A 17,787-nucleotide genomic window follows, 5' to 3' on the forward strand; every position below is an offset into this window, starting at 1 on the left:
CGAGAGCGGTCGGGAATAAGTGCACTCTGGGCGGTGCTTCCCACCGCTGGCGCCACCCCTCCCCTCCTGGCAGGCGCGGGTGAGACCAAACAGCGCCGATTCACCGAACGCCCCGTGCGCGCTTCGCCGGGAGTTCAACCAGCGGGACCCAGGCTTCGGTTCCCAAGTCGCTGTAAGCTCCGGCCACGCCAGAGCCCAGAGCCCGGAAGCCGTGCGCCGCCGCACACCATGAGTTGCCCTCTGCGGCCGGGCGCAAGCAACTGGCGGCGAGCAGCCACTGTGGTGCTGGCGGCCGGTTGGCCGCGCTGGGTCCCTGCTGCCCCATCGCGGCCTCAGCTGCCCGCGGAGGGATTCCGGCTGCTGCTGCTGGAGCGCTCTGAGAAGCAAAACTTCCTGCCCGGGGCGCACGTCTTCCCGGGTGGGGTGATGGACGCAGCAGACCGCTCGTCCGACTGGCTGCGCCTTTTCGCGCCGCACCACTGGCCGCCCCGCTTCGGCCTGGGGCCCGCGCCGCCCCAGCGCGTCGTCTTCCCGGGGCTGTCCGACGCCGTGGCCAGAGCCGTCGATGGGGATGCGGGAGCGCTGCCGGATGACGTCGCCTTCCGCATCTGCGCCATTCGCGAGGCCTTCGAAGAGGCGGGGGTGCTGCTGCTGCGGCCCCGGGGCCCCTTGGCTGCAGAGCGGGAGCCGGGCCTCGCCCTCGCGCCGTCGCTGGACCTGGCTGACTGGCGCTCCCGCGTCCGCCGCGATGCGCAGCACTTCCTGTGCTTGTGCGCGCACCTCGACTGCACCCCGGACATCTGGGCGCTGCACGACTGGAGCTGTTGGTTCACGCCCTTCAGGAACTCCGACGTCCTCCGCTTCGAGACCTTGTTCTTCCTGTGCTGCCTGCGAGAGCCGCCCCAGGTCCTCTCGGACTCGGGAGAGATAGTGAACTGCCAGGTAGGGTGCCCTCTCGGCGTGCAGTGGGGGACCCACGGGAGCCTGAAAGTGACGACCCTGGCAGGGGGCCCAGGCTCACCATCAACCTCCCAATAGGCCCGGCCCAGAGAGGTTAATTAGCTTGCTCAGTGCCAAACAGCCAGTAAGTGACTGAGAGGGCACGGAACCCAGGCGGTCATGTCCCCGGGCCCAGCAGGTCAAAGCCATGACCTTGGCGAGCTGCTGTCTACCTTTACGGGCTCCACAGTCCTAGAGTAGAGCCTCGACGATGTCTTCTCCCACGTGGTTTTCTCCAGGGGGTTGCCTTCAGAGATCCCAGCCACTGTGCTACCGCTGATCAGGCGCCAGGCTCCCGCCTAAGCACCTTACATGCATTAACTCCTCTCAAGCGCACAGCAGTTTCTTTCCTCAGAGAACACAGTTGATATGATTTCAGTCGTTTAGGAAATAGCTTTCTTTATCCCTGGTAATGTTCCTTATTCTGATATCTGAAGTTTGCTCCGTCTGGTACTAATATAGCCACTCAGCCTTTCATTTGATTAGCGACAGCGTAGTATGTCTTCTTCCATTCTTTACCTTTAACCTATGTGTATCTTTATATATATATATATATTTTGTGTGTGTGTGTGTGTGTGTGTCTTTTTGCCATTTCTTGGGCCGCTTCCCCGGCATATGGAGGTTCTGAGGCTAGGGATCGAATCGGAGCTGTAGCTACCGGCTTACACCAGAGCCACAGCAACACAGGATCCGAGCCATGTCTTCCACCTACACCACAGCTCACGGCATCGCCTGATCCTTAACCCACTGAGCAAGGCCAGGGATCGAACCCTCAACTTCATGGTTCTTAGTCGGATTCGTTAACCGCTGAGCCTCAATGGGAACTCTGTAGCTTTATATTTGAAGTATACGTCTTGTAGGCAGCGTATAGTCTTGCTTTTAAAAAAATCGGCATGACAGTTCCTGTTTTGTTTTGTTTTTCTTCCTTTTCTTGCTTGCTTGCTTGCTTTTTAGGGCTGCCCCAGGGGCATATGCAAGCTTCCAGGCTAGAAGTGGAATCCCAGCTGCAGTTGCAGGGGGCCTTTGCCACAGCCACAGCAACCCCAGATCCGAGCCTCCTTTGTTCCCCCTGCACCGCAGCTCATAGCAACACTGTATCCAGCGACGGAACCTGCGTCCTCCTGGATACTAGTCAGTTTATAGTTATGCTATGCCACCACGGGAACTCCTGATTGTTTTTTCTTTGCCTACATATGCACCCTACTCTCAAGATGCCTTTTGGGACATAATTCCTTGAAAGTTTGTTTCCTACTCTGTTTTTTTTTTTTTTTTTTTTTTGGTCTTTTTGCCATTTCTAGGGCCGCTCCCATGGCATATGGAGGTTCCCAGGCTAGGGGTTGAATCGGAGCTGTAGCCGCCGGCCTACACCACAACCACAGCAACACGGCATCCTTAACCCACTGAACGAGGCCAGGGACCAAACCCGAAATCTCATGGTTCGTAGTCGGATTTGTTAACCACTGCACCACGATGGGAACTCATGGCGTCTTGCTAGTAGTTTTTTAATCTGTCCCCTCCTTTTTTGCACAGTTTTTCTTCTTTTCTCAACTTTTTTTTTTTTTTTTGGATTGAGTATTTTTAGAACTCTGTTTTATCTCCATTATTGTCTTATTAAGTATACTTCTTTGCAGTTGCTTTAGGGTTTTAAAGAAACTCTGCAATGCACTCTGATTGTTTTTGCTTTAAACAGTGTTAAAACTGTGAAAATGAAGGGTTTATGTTTACCTGCAGAGCTACCATTCGTAGCACTCTTCATTCCTTTGTGTGGATTTAAATCTACCTTTGCTATCTTTCTACCTAAAGAATTTCCTCTAATAGGTCTTATATTTCAGATCTTATGACAATGAATCTTCTAAATTTTATTTGAAAATATTTTACTTTGATTTTTGAAAGATATTTTGGCTGGGTATAGAATTTTAAATGGGTTAAGTTTTTTTAGATTCTTTTTTTTTTTTTTTTTTTTTTTTTTTTCTGGTCTGTTTAGGGCCACATCTGTGGCATACAGAAGTTCCCAGGCTAGGGGTCAAATCAGAGCCGTACCTGCTGGCCTACACCACAGCCACAGTAACGCCAGATCTGAGCCTTGTTTGTGACCTAGACCACAGCTCATGACAATGCTGGATCCTTAACCCACTGAGCAAGGCCAGGGACTGAACCTGTGTCTTCATGGATGCTAGTCAGATTTGTCTTTGCTGAGCCATGATGGGAACTACTATATTCTTTTAAAAAATTTTTTTTCCAGAGTTCCCATCATGGCACAGTGGAAACAAATCCCATCTGCAGCATATGGAGGTTCCCAGGCTACAGGTTGAGTCGGAGCTGCAGCTGCTGGCCTGTACCACAGTCACCGCAACACGGAATCCGAGCCACGTCTTTGGCCTACACCACAGCTCACAGTAACGCCGGATCCTTGCTGCTGAGTGAGGCCAGGGATTGAACCCATATCCTCATGGGTCCTGGTTGGGTTCATTAACTGCTGAGCCATGACGGGAATTCCCTCCCTTTTCTTTTTCCTTTCTCTCTTCTCTTTTCTTTTTTTCTCTCTCTCTCTCACGCGTGCACATGTGTGTTTTTGCTGTTCCCATGGCATGCAAGTGTTCTTGGGCCAGGGCAGGGATTGGCCCACAGCAAACCTGGGCCAAAGTAGTGACAACACAGGATCCTTGATCCACTGAACCAAGTTATTGCAAATCAACTTGCCTAATGAATTTTTTTTAAGTGGTTTTAGAGTCGGTCTGCAGAAGCCTTTATTCTAGGGCTAATTTAGTTGCATTTCTAAGATAGGACTCTTCTGGGGATCTACTGAATGAATGCCGCTTAAATTCAACAAGGCCTCTCCACAGTGGTTGGAGGGAATTTGAAAACTTCCTGGCCCTAGGTCAGCTCTGGGAGCTGTTAAAGTTCTCAAGTAATCATTACTTTCTTAGGAATTATTTTTTTTCCAAGTGTCACATAGTTTCATCTTATCCATGCATAGATTAGGGTTTAAAAGACTCTGGAGTTCCAATCGTGGCGCAGTGGTTACCAAATCCAACTAGGAACCATGAGGTTGCAGGTTCAATCCCTGGCCTCGCTCAGTGGGCTAAGGATCCAGCGTTGCCATGAGCTGTGGTGTAGGTTGCAGATGCAGCTCGGATTCCATGTTGCTGTGGCCCTGGCGTAGGCTGGCAGCTACAGCTCTGATTAGACCCCTAGCCTGGGAACCTCCATATGCTGTAGGAGCGGCCCTAGAAAAAAAGACCCAAAAAAAAAAAAAAAAAAACAAAAAAACAAAACTCATGGGCACCCTCTACGTGTTTAGATCCCTCTTAGGTACATTGCCTTCCTAGGCTGCTATCTCAGTCTCCCCAACTCAGTAAGCATCCTATACTCTGACTCGTCCTCCATCTTTGTGTTGCAGTCTGGGAATTAGCCTTAGGCAGAAAGTGTGGGCATTGTTGGAGGTCACCTCACTTGCTTTTCTCACCTATTATAATTCTGCATTTTTCAACCTCTGAAAACAGTGGTTTCGTAAAGTTTGTCCGCTTCTCTGTTGTTTACATATGTTGAGGGAGGGTAATCTAGCACTCATGGCTGAAACAGTTCTTTTTTTGTTTGTTTGGTTTTTTTTTTTTTTTTGGTTTTTTGTCTTTTTAGAGCTACACCCACGGATTACTAAAGTTCCTGGGCTAGGGGTTGAATCAGAGCTACAGCTGCTGACCCACACCTCATCCCCAGCAGCTCGGGATCTGAGCCACGTCTGCAACCTACACCATAGCTCATGGCAACGACGGATCCGTACCTCACTGAGTGAAGGACGGATTGAACCTTTGTCCTCATGGATGCCAGTCAGATGCATTTCCACTGAGCCACGATAGGAAACAATTCTTAACCTGAAACAGTTCTTAACCTGTTCTAGGCAGGTGGTTCTCAGCAGGGGATGATTTACTGCATGCCATCCTCAGGTATGTTTGGCAACGTCTGGAGACATTGCTGGTTGTCACAGCTCAGGGACTTCTACTGGCTTCTATTGGGTAGAGCCCAGGGATGCTGCTAAATATGTTTCAGTGCATGGGACAACCGCCTACAGCAAAGACATATCTGGCCTAAGACGTCAGTACTGCTGAGGTTCCGAAACTGAAGGGAAACAGTGGAATATTATTAATTTTTTTTTGTCTTTTTTAGGACCACACCCAAGGCATATGGAGGTTCCCAGGCTAGGGGTCTAATCAGAGCTGTAGCCGCCAGCCTACGCCAGAGCCACAGCAACCCGGGATCCAAGCCGCATTTGCGACCTACACCACAGCTCACGGCAATGCCAGATCCTTAACCCACTGAGCGAGGCCAGGGATCGAACCCTCAACCTCGTGGTTCCTAGTCAGATTCGTTAACCACTGAGCCACCACTGGAACTCCTCGTTTTAAGTTATTTTAACCTATGGTCTGGACTAACTTGAACAGGTTGAATTGAGTAAATGCCTATATTGTGTAACCTTTTATCTTGACTGTTACCACTGAACTCATGTGGAATTTGATGAAGCAGTGTGCTCTGTCCGTACCATAGACATTGGTTGGTCTGGTTCGAAATGTAGCCTTAGCCAACTTCAGAAGAATCTAGGGGGCTTGTTAAACATAGATTGCCGGGCTCTGTGGATTGAAGATGAAACAGGTTTCTCAGGGGATGTTTAAGCACACTCAAGCTTGTCAGCCTTTAGCCTGTGGTTGTTTAAGGCAATCACTTTCAACTCCCTGGTTTTGAGATGTGAGAATCTGTTTCCCCAGTATAAATGGATATTTTAATAAACCAGTTAAGACCTTTTGGGGTTATTCCATATTTGTGGAATCAGCTCTTTTTATCTAAATGTGTATGGAAGGAAGGCTTGGGAAAGAGGGCAGATCACAGCAGTGAGGCTACTTAAGTTAAATGGGTAAATGCTGTCTGGCTGGCATCCTGGTTTTTCTACACTCCTAGGACTATAGACTGAGTCATGCCTCCTGACCTTCCTGAAAGCTTCTTTTTTTTTTTTTTTTTGGCTTTTTTTTTTGCTATTTCTTGGGCCGCTCCCACGGCATATGGAGGTTCCCAGGCTAGGGGTCCAATCGGAGCTGTAGCCACCAGCCTACGCCAGAGCCACAGCAACGCGGGATCCGAGCCGCGTCTGCAACCTACACCACAGCTCACGGCAACGCTGGATCCTTAACCCACTGAGCAAGGGCAGGAACCGAACCCGCAACCTCATGGTTCCTAGTCGGATTCGTTAACCACTGCGCCACGACGGGAACTCCAAGCTTCTTTTTTTTTTTAGGGCTGCACCTGCCGCATATGGAGGTTCCCAGGCTAGGGGTCCAATCGGAGCTACTGCCGCCAGCCTACACCACAGCCACAGCAACTTGGGATCCGAATCACGTCTGCGACCTACACGATAGCTCATGGCAATGCTGGATCCTTAACCCAGTGAGCAAGGCCAGGTATCGATTCTGCGTCCTCATGGATACTAGTCAGATTCATTTCTGCTGAGCCACAATGGCACCTCCCTGAAAGCTTCTTTTGCTCCTGACTCTTCATTGTAACATATGGCACACATCATGCTATGTTTTGTTTGCTGAAGGCCCTGTTAGGGCCCTAGAGAGTTCTGTCTTGTCCACCAGCACATCCCCAGGGCTTAGCCAAGGCACGCATTTATGGGAGGAATGACTCTTCTCTTCCTGCTGTCATGAGTTTATACTTCAGAATGTTCCTTCGGGAGTGACCAGAACCACTTTGCCTTTTTAGCATCTCCTGCCTTTTCTGCTGAACAGCTCTCCCAGGTCAACTTGGGATGATCTATCCTGGTTTACTTACTAGTTCTCAGGATTAGTATCTAAGTAATCAAGCTCTGAAGGGGATCAACCCAGCCTTCTTCACCAAATCTTTTCATAGGGTCTCAGAGGAATCTAGCAGGGCACATCAATGAATGAATTTTTCATCTTCAGTTAGATCTTAGTTACGGATCTAAGGATCTCAGGTCTTGGAGTTCCTGTCGTGGCGCAGTGGAAACGAATCCGACTAGGAACCATGAGGTTGTGGGTTTGATCCCTGGCCTCGCTCAGTGGGTTAAGGATCCCGTGTTGCCATGAGCTGTGGTGTAGGTCGCAGATGCGGCTCAGATCTCATGTGGCTGTGGCTCTGGCGTAGGCCAGCGGCTACAGCTCTCATTAGACCCCTAGCCTGGGAACCTCCATATGCCGCTGGTGCGGCCCTGAAAAGACAGGAAAAAAAAAAAAAAAAAAAAAAGATCTCAGATCTTGCACTGTCTATGGGACAAACCTCAGGAAACTACCTTTGTCTTCCACAGTGGTTATCTCCGTTAGAGGCAACTGAAAGTTTCCTGTCAGAGAAGGTTTGGTTTGCACCCCCACAGTTCTACGAAATAAGAAGACTAGAAAACTTCAGCTCTCTCTCTGACTTGCACAGATTTTGTGTGGATCGTGAATTAGAAGGGGCGGAAAGTTGGCTGCCCATCTTGTTAATAACTGCTGATAGGTTGATCCAGCTTTTACCAGGTAAATCAGCCAAGCGTCGCGTTTCTGTTTGTAGTCACACTCTTTTTTTTTTTTTTTTTTTGTCTTTTTGCTATTTCTTTGGGCTGCTCCCACGGCATATGGAGGTTCCCAGGCTAGGGGTCGAATCGGAGCTGTAGCCACCGGCCTACACCAGAGCCACAGCAACACAGGATCCGAGCCGCGTCTGCAACCTATACCACAGCTCATGGCAACGCCGGATCGTTAACCCACTGAGCAAGGGCAGGGATCGAACCCGCAACCTCATGGTTCCTAGTCGGATTCGTTAACCACTGTGCCACAACGGGAACTCCCTGTAGTCACACTCTTAATGCTCTGGGCTGTGTGGCACAATTGCCACCGCCCCCCTCCCTGCATCATGAATTACAGTCTTGTGTTTTACATACTACAGAGGTATTTGTCAAATAAGGTCAAGATCTGTAAGATCCATTGGTATTAATTATAACCAGGAATTCTGGATACATTGCTTTATTTATTTATGTCTTTTTTTTTTTTTTTTTAGGTCACACCCACAGCATATGGAAATGAACAGGCCAGGGGTTGAATCAGAGCTATAGCTGCCAGCCTACACCACAGCCACTCCAGATTGAGTCATGTCTGCGACCTACACCATAGCTCATGGTCATGCTGGGTCCCCGACCCACTGAGCCAGGCCAGGGATTGAACCCATGTCCTCGCGGATCTTGGTCAAGTTCATTTCCACTGAGCCACAACGGGAACTCCTGGATACTTTACATTATACACACTTAGGTAAATATGTTTCCTTGATATTGCCAACTTTCTCATATATTCTCCCACGTTTTTACATTTTAATTTTGAATTATGAAAACTTGTACATTGTAAACTTTTGGATTAAAAGAGAGTTTGTCAGAGTTCCTGTCGTGCTGCAGTGGAAACAAATCTGACTAGGAACCATGAGATTGCAGGTTCGATCCCTGGCCTCGATCAATGGATTAAGGATCCAGCGTTTCCATGAGCTGTGGTGTAGGTCACAGATGCGGCTTGGATCCAGTGTTGCTATGGCTGCGGTGTAGGCTGGCAGCTACAGTTCTGATTCGACCTCTAGCCTGGGAACTTCCATATGCTGCAGGTGTGGCCCTAAAAAAAAAAAAAAAAAAAAAAATTGAGGTAAGCTCCTAAAATTTGGATTCTTTAACAACTATCTCAGTTCCAAACACATGAAGTAGATACAAATAAACACTGATTGAAATGTCACTAATATATTGGAAGGTTTTCTAAAATAACAGGAATTAAAATATTATTTTTCAGGAGATAAGATGTATGTCGAAGATGTACACTATTTAGAAAATACTCTGGTCACTGAAAAAAAGAGTGAAGACATCACTAAGGAGGGCAAGAGATGGCACCGGATAGTGATCAATGGCTGGCATGATTACGACATCCATGTGACCGTTCAGTCAAAATATAAACACATTTATCCCAAGAACTTCGTAGTGAGTAAAAGCCGTTTGTAGAGCACTCCTTCTTTGGAGTGCTGATGAAAACAGGTTTGACTAGCTTGGCTTGGAACTCCAGGAGCTTCGTGCCTGTAGAATTCTAGAACAGTCCTGCAGATTTCAAGTGTGTTGTGGAGCGCTTTATCTCACTCATTAATCCTTACAGCATCGCATGAGTCAAAGTATTAATGACCTTGTTACCAAAATGAGAAAAGACATTTACAAGGGCTTCTACTTGTGGACTCTTTTATAATCGAGAGTGTAAATAAGATGGATGAACACTTTGCTTGCTGTGCCAGGAGATTGATCCACAAATTCCTTGGACTTTCTATTGGAATTAATTTCAGGGTGTCTGATTAGAACGATGGCGAACAGTACACGAAGATGACCTTCATGTGACAGTGTCTTTTTTTTTAAATGATTTCAGCTTGATGATTAAAATACAGCATGAGTTATTAGGTTTACCAAATTGGAAATTATTTTAGTGACCATTTTAAAGAAATACACCATAATAAAAGCATAATTATTTTTACCTTGGAGTGTGCATTAATGGACTACAAAGAGGTTGGAAAGATGTAGAACTATTCATCATTTAATGGTACTTTTTAATGATACTTATTTTCAGGTTTTGGGTTGTTTTTTTGTTTGTTTGTTTGTTTGTTTTTTTGTCCTTTTAGGGCTGCACCCGTGGCATATGGAGGTTTCCAGGCTAGAGTTCAAATCAGAGCTGTAGCGCCGGCCTACAGCACAGTCACAGCAGCTCGGGGATCTGAGCCACGTCTTCGACCTACACAAAAACATAGCTCACGGCTATGCCAGATCCTTAACCCACTGAGCAAGCCCAGGGATCGAACCTGCATCCTCATGGATACTGGTCAGATTCGTTTCCACAGAGCCAGGATGGGAACTCCTATTTTCAGAATTTTTAATATGGGTAATCTTTTCACCTCCTGTTAAAAGTTATGATGTTTACTGATTAAAGATACAAAATACACCAATTGTATTTCAAATCTTTGTATTATGAATTATACAGTGCATTTCATTTTTCATGAAATGTACTGGGTTTTCCTATCTATAACATAGAGGTCTTGATAAGTAAAGTTTAATCCTGATTAGAGGAACACATCTAGATCAGTGGTCTCAACTCAGACACTTTTGCCCTTCAGGGCCCTGTGGCAATGTCTGGAAGCATATTTGGTTGTTAGAATTGAGTGTGAGCTTCTACTGCCATCTAGTGGAGGAGGCCAGGGGTGCAGTTTAATATCCTACAAGGCACAGGACAGCCACCCAGCACAAAGAATTATCTAGGCAAGGCTGAGAAACTCTGATCTAGAGTAAAATCTGTTTTCTTCAGCAAATGGTTCTACTGTGTAAGTCTGGAGAGCTGCAGATACTGTTCGCATTCCATCTGGCTTCTGAATCTATAGAGGTTCTCTTCAGTGCCTTTGGCCTTGGGCATCCTCTCCTTCCACCCTCAGAGAAAACAATGTTCCAGCTGGAAGAGACCTCAGTGAACACCAGGATTTTGCTGATGAGAAAACTGAGAGACAGAATCACGCAGCTAGTTAGTGCCACAGCCAAGAGTAGAACCATGTGTTTCTTTTTCTAACACGTGGTACCTGTTGCCTGTCACCAAAAGCAGAGATGTGAACACGTCTGCCTGTCACATCTTGGTATGATGGTTACCAAGGAAACTACAACACAGCCAAGCATTGGATGGAGAGCAGGAGTTCCCCTTGTGGCTCAGTGGTTAACGAACCCTACTAGCAACCATGAGGATACAGGTTCAATCCCTGGCCTCGCTCAGTGGGTTAAGGATCCGGTATTGCTGTGAGCAGTGGTGTAAGTTGCAGACACTGCTCAGATCCCGCATGGCTGTGGCTGTGGCTGTGGTGTAGGCTGGGGGCTGCAGCTCTGATTTGACCCCTTGCCTGGGAACCTCCGTATGCCATGGGTGCAGCCCTAAAAAGACAAAAGAAAAAAAAAAAGGCAGAGCAGGATCAACTTCTAAATGACTTGAGAGAGAATTCAAAATTGACGGACTTCCGTCTTGGCTCATTGGAAATGTATCCAGCTAGTATCCCTGAGGATGTGGGTTTGATCCCTGTCCTCACTCAGCGGGTTAAGGATCCTGTGTTGCCATGAGCTGTAGAGGAGGTTGCAGATGTGGCTCGGATCCTGCATTGCTATGGTTGTAGCTCTGATTCAACCTCTAGCCTGGGAACTTCCATGTGCTGCCAGTGCGGCCCTAAAAAGCAGGAAAAAGCAAAAAAACAAAAAAAACTGAGCTGGTGTCAGTATCTCAGTATCCTTAAGCTGATATGTCCTTGTTCTCACAGTTCTTTGTTTTCTTTTCTTTCTTTTTTTTCTTTTTCTTTTTTTCCTTTTTTTTTTTGTCTTTTCAAGGCTGCACCCACGGCATATGGAGGTTCCCAGGCCAGATCTGAGCCGCGTCTGTGACCTACACCACAGCTCACGGCAGCGCCGGATCCTTAACCTACTGAGCGAGGCCAGGGATGGAACCCGCAACCTCATGGTTTCTAATTGGATTCGTTTCTGCTGCAACACAACAGGAACTCCTCACAGTTCTTTGTTAATAAAAATATAACGTGGGAGATAGAGTAAGGACTTGAAGGGAAGGAGACTTCTCTTCTGAGGGATAGGTTCAGGGAGGAGCCCTCGTATACGGGCATTTGTAGGTCACATCTTTAAAGACAAGTTGCTTGCCCTTCACTTTCTCTTTTCCCTTCTCACTGGCTGGAAACGGTAGCAACCGAAGCCACCTGGACACAGAGACAGAAGCCAGGGTTTTTTTTGTTTTTCTGCTTTTTTTTCTTTTTTCTTTTTGTCTCTTTGCCTTTGCTAGGGCCGCTCTCATGGCATATGGAGGTTCCCAGGCTAGGGGTCGAATCGGAGCTGTAGCCACTGGCCTACACCACGGCCACAGCAACGCGGGATCCAAGCCACATCTGCAACCTATACCACAGCTCTCGGCAACGCCGGATCCTTAACCCACTGAGCAAGGCCAGGGATCGAACCTTTAACCTTATGGTTCCTAGTTGGATTCATTAACCACTGAGCCACGATGGGAACTCCCTGAAGCCAAAAATCTTAGTCATTCATGATTCCCCCCTTTCCTTCATTCCTGTATCCAAGTGACTAGTGAGTCGTATTGATCTATTATGCACAATTATCTTGATTTCCCACCTTCCCACCTTTGCAGGGCTATCGCCTTAGTCTGAGCCACAGCTGTCTCTCACTTAGCCAATGGTAACAGCCAGTTTCTCCATTTTCCTTTTTTTTTCTTTTTATAATGATTTTTATTTTTTTTCCATGATAGCTGGTTTACAGTGTTCTGTCAATTTTCTACTGTACAGCAAGGTGACCCCGTTACACATACATGTATAGATTCTTTTTTCTCACATTATCATGCTCCATCATAAGTGACTAGACATAGTTCCCAGGGCCACACAGCAGGATCTCATTGCTTATCCATTCCAACAGCAATCGTTTGCATCTATGAACCCCAAGCTCCCAGTCCCTCCCCCTCCCCAGTTTCTCCATTTTCAGTCTTCCCCTCACAGTGCATTTCCCCTGGAAAAGTGAACTTCATAGCTCACGGCAATGCCGGATCCGTAACCCACTGAGCAAGGCCAGGGATCGAATCTGCATCCTCATGGATGCTAGTCAGATTTTTTAATCGCTGAGCCACGATGGGAACTCCAGAATAAAATTTTCTTAAGCCAAAGGAAAATGTTGTTTTCAGATAAAAAAATTCCTGCTATGGTCAAAGGAAAAATAAAACTTGTTCAATACCTGGATGACATTTTGAATGTCAGACAGAATGCATAGATTTTCAGGAAGAAAGAGCAGAATGCCCACAAAGTCACAAAATCAAGTTTTTCTTGTTTTGTTTTTGTCTTTTTAGGGCTACACTTGCAGCATATGGAAGTTCCCAGGCTAGAGGTCAAATCGGAGCTGCAGCTGCTGGCCTTTGCCTACACCACAGCAACGCGGCATCCAAGTCACGTCCGTGACCTACACCACAGCTCACGGCAATGCTGGATCCAAGGATCCTTAACTCACTGAGTGAGGCCAGGGGTTGAACCCGAGTCCTCATGGATACTAGTTGGGTTCATTACCACTAGGCCACTACGGGAACTCCCAAAATGTTTTAAAGTGAAGACCACAGCCCCACATAGGTATTGTGTGAGGGCTGACAGTGAGGTCATTGACACAAGAGCCTCGATTAAGGTATCTTAATGATGTTAAGATGTGATGTTACAGCCTTTTGATTATGATCCCAAGCAAAAAAAAAAAAAAAAAAGAGTTCCCATTGTGGTGCGGTGGAAACAAATCTGACTAGTAACCATGAGGTTGGGGGTTTGATCTCTGGCCTCGCTCAGTAGGTTAAGGATCCAGTGTTGCAGTCAGCTTTGGTGTAGGTTGCAGATGCAGCCTGGATCTGGCATTGCTGTAGCTGTGGTGTAGGTCAGCAGCTGTAGCTCCAATTCAACCCCTAGCCTGGGAACTTCCATATGCCACAAGTGCGGCCCTAAAAAGCAAAAAAATGAAAAAAAAAAAAAAAGCCCCCAAATTGAAAAAAAAAAGTGCTTCCCACTATTTGGGGGGAGGGGGGACAGGTTCAGATATGGACTCCTTGCAGCCTCAAGGAGGCTAGAGCCCCATGCAGTGAGCTCCCATTGCAGCAGTCTGGACTCTTTTTTTTTTTTTGTCTTTTTGCCTTTTCTAGGGCCGCTCCCGCGGCATATGGAGATTCCCAGGCTAGGGGTCTAATCAGAGCTGTAGCCACCAGCCTACGTCAGAGCCACAGCAACGAGGGATCCGAGGTGCATCTGCAACCTACACCACAGCTCATGGCAATGCCAGATCCTTAACCCACTGAGCGAGGCCAGGGATCAAACTCGCAACCTCATGATTCCTAGTCAGATTTGTTAACCACCGAGCCACAACGGGAACTCCATCCTTTCCTTTTTTTTTTTTTTTTTTTTCCTTTTTTCAATGCCTGTACCCTTGGCATATGGAAGTTCCCGGGCCAGGGATTGAATCCCAGCTCCAGCTGTAACCTAAGCTGCAGCTGGCAACACCAGATCCTTTTTAACCACACTGCACTGGGCTGGGGATCAACTATTGCTGCTACAGCAACCTGAGCCAATGCAGTTAGATTCTTAATCCACTTTGCCACAGTGGGAACTCCAGTCTTGACTCTTTATCCCAGTGTGATATATATTTTCATTTTCTGTGAGCCATGCTGTGAAAAAGTTTGAGAAACACCATATTGTAGCATGGCATCTAGTCAAAGGAAAAAGAAGTGTTGACCCCACACTAAGAACTAGGAGAGGGCTGTACTCTGCATGTTCTCTGGGGCTTAGAAACTGCTTCGGGGGCCTCCTGTTTAAATTTGCCTGAGTTGTTTCCCATCTTTTTTTTTTTTTGACAAGCTCTGGAGCTTTCAGGTGATTTGGCCTTTGCAGATGTCTGCCTGGGGATGAGGCTTGGTTAATCCAATTCAGTAACAGGTGAACTTCCTGTACTTTAAGCTGTGTTTTCCCCCAGTGGGTAGTCAACACAGATCTCCTCTCCAACCTTCCTGCCTGAGACTTTAAGCACATGTTTGCTGGACCTTGTGAAAGCAAACAATATAAGACTGGATACTTATGTGAACATTGTTTCCCAAATATATAACCTCACGATTGCAATGCTCTAAACTGGTGCATTTTTTGTGCCATCTTCTTGGCTCCTTTATTAGCAAATTAACATTTTGCCGGGAGCTTAAGACATTGTTTTTTTCGCAATTAAAATATTGAAAGAATTCACCCGGAAAACCACCTAGGCCCAGCACATTTTCCAAGCTGTGGTTCCTTTGATTTTAAAGGAATATTCACTTTCTTGTTTGTCAGTTTATTCAAATGTTGGAGAGAGAGTCCCGAGATAGTAACAAAAGCTAACTCTCCTTTACACTTCTCCTGTGTCCTGTTTCACAGTACAACCTCATCTAATTCTGAGAGGCAATCTCTGAGTCCCACTTCTCAGGTGAGAAACCACAAGTGAAAATTTAGAAAACCCTGTGGAACTTCAGCAATCAATAACAAAATAGAAGTCCTGGCCAGGACCTGGTCCATGAGGCTGCAGCCTGCGACCTTTGACGGTCCCAAGAAGTAACCGTAAGACCTTTGAGGTCCAGGTAAGAGGAGAACAGGGACCCAGAGCCTTTCCAGAAAGTAGAGGTTGGAGCTCAAGAAAGCCAGGGTCAGGGACGCTTCCTCACCCACAGGGTTGTGATGACCAAGAAGGAGTCAGAGGGCATGGGCCTCGCAGGCAGCCACTCCGCCCTACCAGGCGGCTAGCCGCCGGGCCCCTCGCATCCCTGGGCGCTCGGAAGTGGCGCGGACCCGGGAGCGAGCCACGTGACGCCCCTGCCCCTCGAAGCTCCGCCCCCGCCCCCGAAGCTCCGCCCCCGCGGACCCCCCAGGGCCTTGTGCTTCTGGCGGCGACCGTTGTCCAGGCCGTTGGTGCAGCGCGTGGCTTTCCGGAAGCCTCGAGGCTTGGTCGGGCGGCGGGGGCGCGGGGCCGGAGCGGAGCGCGCCCGCGGCGGCGGCGTCCTGGCTCGGGGGTCGGCGCGCTGACTGGGCGCGCAGGCTCCGCGGTGCGGACCCGGGGAGGAGGCGCGGTCCCGGGGAGGCGGCCTTGCCCGGGACTCCGTTTTCTCCCGCAAAGTTCCTAGCGACGGGGGGACCAGGCCCCGGGCGGCCAGCCTGGCGCGAGGAAGATGCTCGAGGTGCTGGTGCTGAAGGTGAGCGAGCGCGGAGCCCCGGGCCCGGCCTTTCACTCGTTCCCCGCGCTGGGTCCGCGTCGGGAAGAGACCGCAGCCCCCTTCATTTCCGATAAACAACGGGAAGTTTTAGTTCGAGGTGCCCCGTGCGGTATTTGGGACATGCTTCGAGTAAAAGTTACTCGTTGTTTTCCAAAATTAAGGTGTAACTAGGTGTCCTGTGTTTAGAACCTCGGGAGTGGCCAGGGAGAACGGATTCTGACCTCTTCGCCCACACACCTGGTCCTGGGTCCGTGCTAAGAGAGGACCCCCTCGCCACCCTCCGCATCCCCCCTCCCCGGCCGGGGACGTGTTCCTCTCCCCCAGCGTGGACCCCCAACCCCTTTGGCCAGGGCTGGGGGTGACTTGTATCTCCCCTCCGAACACTCGGCCCGTCCCGGCTTCCCTCGTGGGGACCCCTGCCGGCTTTGACCGCCCGGACTCTGGCGGCCACCCCTTCTCCACGCGGGGCGCCTCGGGGCTCGCACCGTGCTCGGAGCCCCGCGAGGGCGGCGGGGTCTCGCCCCAGACGGGGACTTGTGAAGCGGTCCCGACAGCTGTTGCTGCTTATTTGAGTCAAGGGGCGTGCTCTTTAATGATGCCTGAGACTGCAAAGGCTTGGTGTTCACATGCATACTTCGAGGAAGGCGTTTACAAACCATGCAAAGGGGTGGGTTTGGGATCCTGGGAAGAGGAAATACAAATAACTGTAAAAAGAAAACAAAAAACATAGTTCAAGCTGTGGCGCAGTGGGTTAAGGATCTGGCGTTGCTGCAGCTGTGGCTGGAATTCCATCCCTGGCCTGGGAACTTCCATATGCCCCAGGTGTGTCCAAATAAGTAAATAAGTTAAAAAAAAAAATGAGGAGTTCCCGTCGTGGCGCAGTGGTTAACGAATCCGACTAGGAACCATGAGGTTGTCGGTTCGGTCCCTGCCCTTGCTCAGTGGGTTAACGATCTGGCGTTGCCGTGAGCTGTGGTGTAGGTTGCAGACGTGGCTCAGATCCTGCGTTGCTGTGGCTCTGGCGTAGGCCGGTGGCTACAGCTCCGATTCAACCCCTGGCCTGGGAACCTCCATATGCCGCGGGAGCGGCCCAAGAAATAGCAACAACAACAACAACAACAATAACAACAACAACAAAAGACAAAAAAAAAAAAAAATGAAATAAAAAGATCCTACTTCAGTGGGCAGAGTGATGGCATTAAAAACAAAAACAAAGCCAAAACTCAACCTTCCTGCTCCTATTTTGTGTAATTTATACGCACAGAGATTCACAAGCATTTGAAGCAGCTGATTGTTACAGAGGAGTTCCTCTGAGACTTCCAGGGTTTTCAGATTCAAGCTCCTCTCCACCACTCTCCCTGAATACACTGGTTGGGTTGCTCCTTTAGAAAAACAGGGCTCTTCCAAGGACTATGGATGCTGCCATGTGCAGATCCACGGGGGCAGAACTTTGGAAGGAGTGGCTGGACCTTGATTGCCTCCAGCTTGGGAAAGCTTTTTTTTTTTTTTCTCCGTTGGACCCTAGAACCCTTTTCTCTACTTCCTCAGCTCTGCCCCCACTGCTGGTTCTTACTCTGCTCATGCTCAGAGCAAATTTTGTATCCAGTATAGGAGTCTTTTCCCAGGTGTGGTACCTGTACCAGCTGTAGTTTTCCAGATTAATTTAACTTTTACATGGATAAGTTTTTTCCCCCAAGTGTCTGCCAGTAGATGAATAGATAAGCAAAATAGTGTATACACACAATGGAATATCATTCAGCCTTAAGAAGGAAGGAAATTCTGATACATGTTACAACACGGGTGAGTCTTGATAGCATGTTAAGTGAAAGAAGAGATACAAGAGGACAAATACTGTATGATTTCACTTATCTGAGTTGCCTAGATTTATAGAGACAGAAAGTTGAATGGTAGTTGCCAGGGTCTGAGGGCCTGGGGAAATGGGGAGTTATTGTACAGT

General features: G+C 48.3%; 2 protein-coding genes across 11 annotated transcripts in view; both read left to right on the plus strand.

The window, feature by feature from the left end:
* The first annotated feature begins 81 nt into the window (after nt 1-81).
* NUDT19 (nudix hydrolase 19) lies at nt 82-9,527 on the plus strand. Of its 5 annotated transcripts, none has more exons than XR_014806018.1 (4): nt 82-1,729; nt 4,055-4,943; nt 7,313-7,520; nt 8,808-9,527. XR_014806018.1 is itself a non-coding variant. In XM_021094273.2 (3 exons), the coding sequence occupies exons 1-3, from the start codon at nt 229-231 to the stop codon at nt 9,011-9,013; spliced, it is 1,128 nt and encodes a 375-aa protein (XP_020949932.2). In that variant the 5' UTR covers nt 82-228; the 3' UTR covers nt 9,014-9,527. The 5 variants fall into 5 exon arrangements, 1 of the variants encoding a protein (XP_020949932.2); XR_014806021.1 differs by having other exon boundaries at nt 82-942; nt 4,636-6,034; nt 7,185-7,520; XR_014806020.1 differs by having other exon boundaries at nt 82-942; nt 4,636-4,943.
* A 5,997-nt stretch (nt 9,528-15,524) lies between these two features.
* TDRD12 (tudor domain containing 12) overlaps nt 15,525-17,787 on the plus strand; it is a 78,499-nt gene continuing 76,236 nt past the window's right edge. For all 6 annotated transcript variants that reach the window (XR_014805977.1, XR_014805981.1, XR_014805980.1 and 3 more), the window contains exon 1: nt 15,525-15,809. Coding sequence is in view for 2 of the 6 variants with exons in the window: in XM_021094274.2 (XP_020949933.2) it covers nt 15,786-15,809 (24 nt within the window). In the remaining 4 variants the exon portion in view is untranslated. The remainder of the gene's footprint in view (nt 15,810-17,787) is intronic.

This window comes from Sus scrofa, chromosome 6 (genome assembly GCF_054392235.1).
Source record: "Sus scrofa isolate SSC_HxYL_T2T_F1_AM1 chromosome 6, Sscrofa_HxYL_maternal_Yorkshire_Landrace_v2.0, whole genome shotgun sequence".
Classification (NCBI taxonomy): Eukaryota; Metazoa; Chordata; class Mammalia; order Artiodactyla; family Suidae; genus Sus; species Sus scrofa.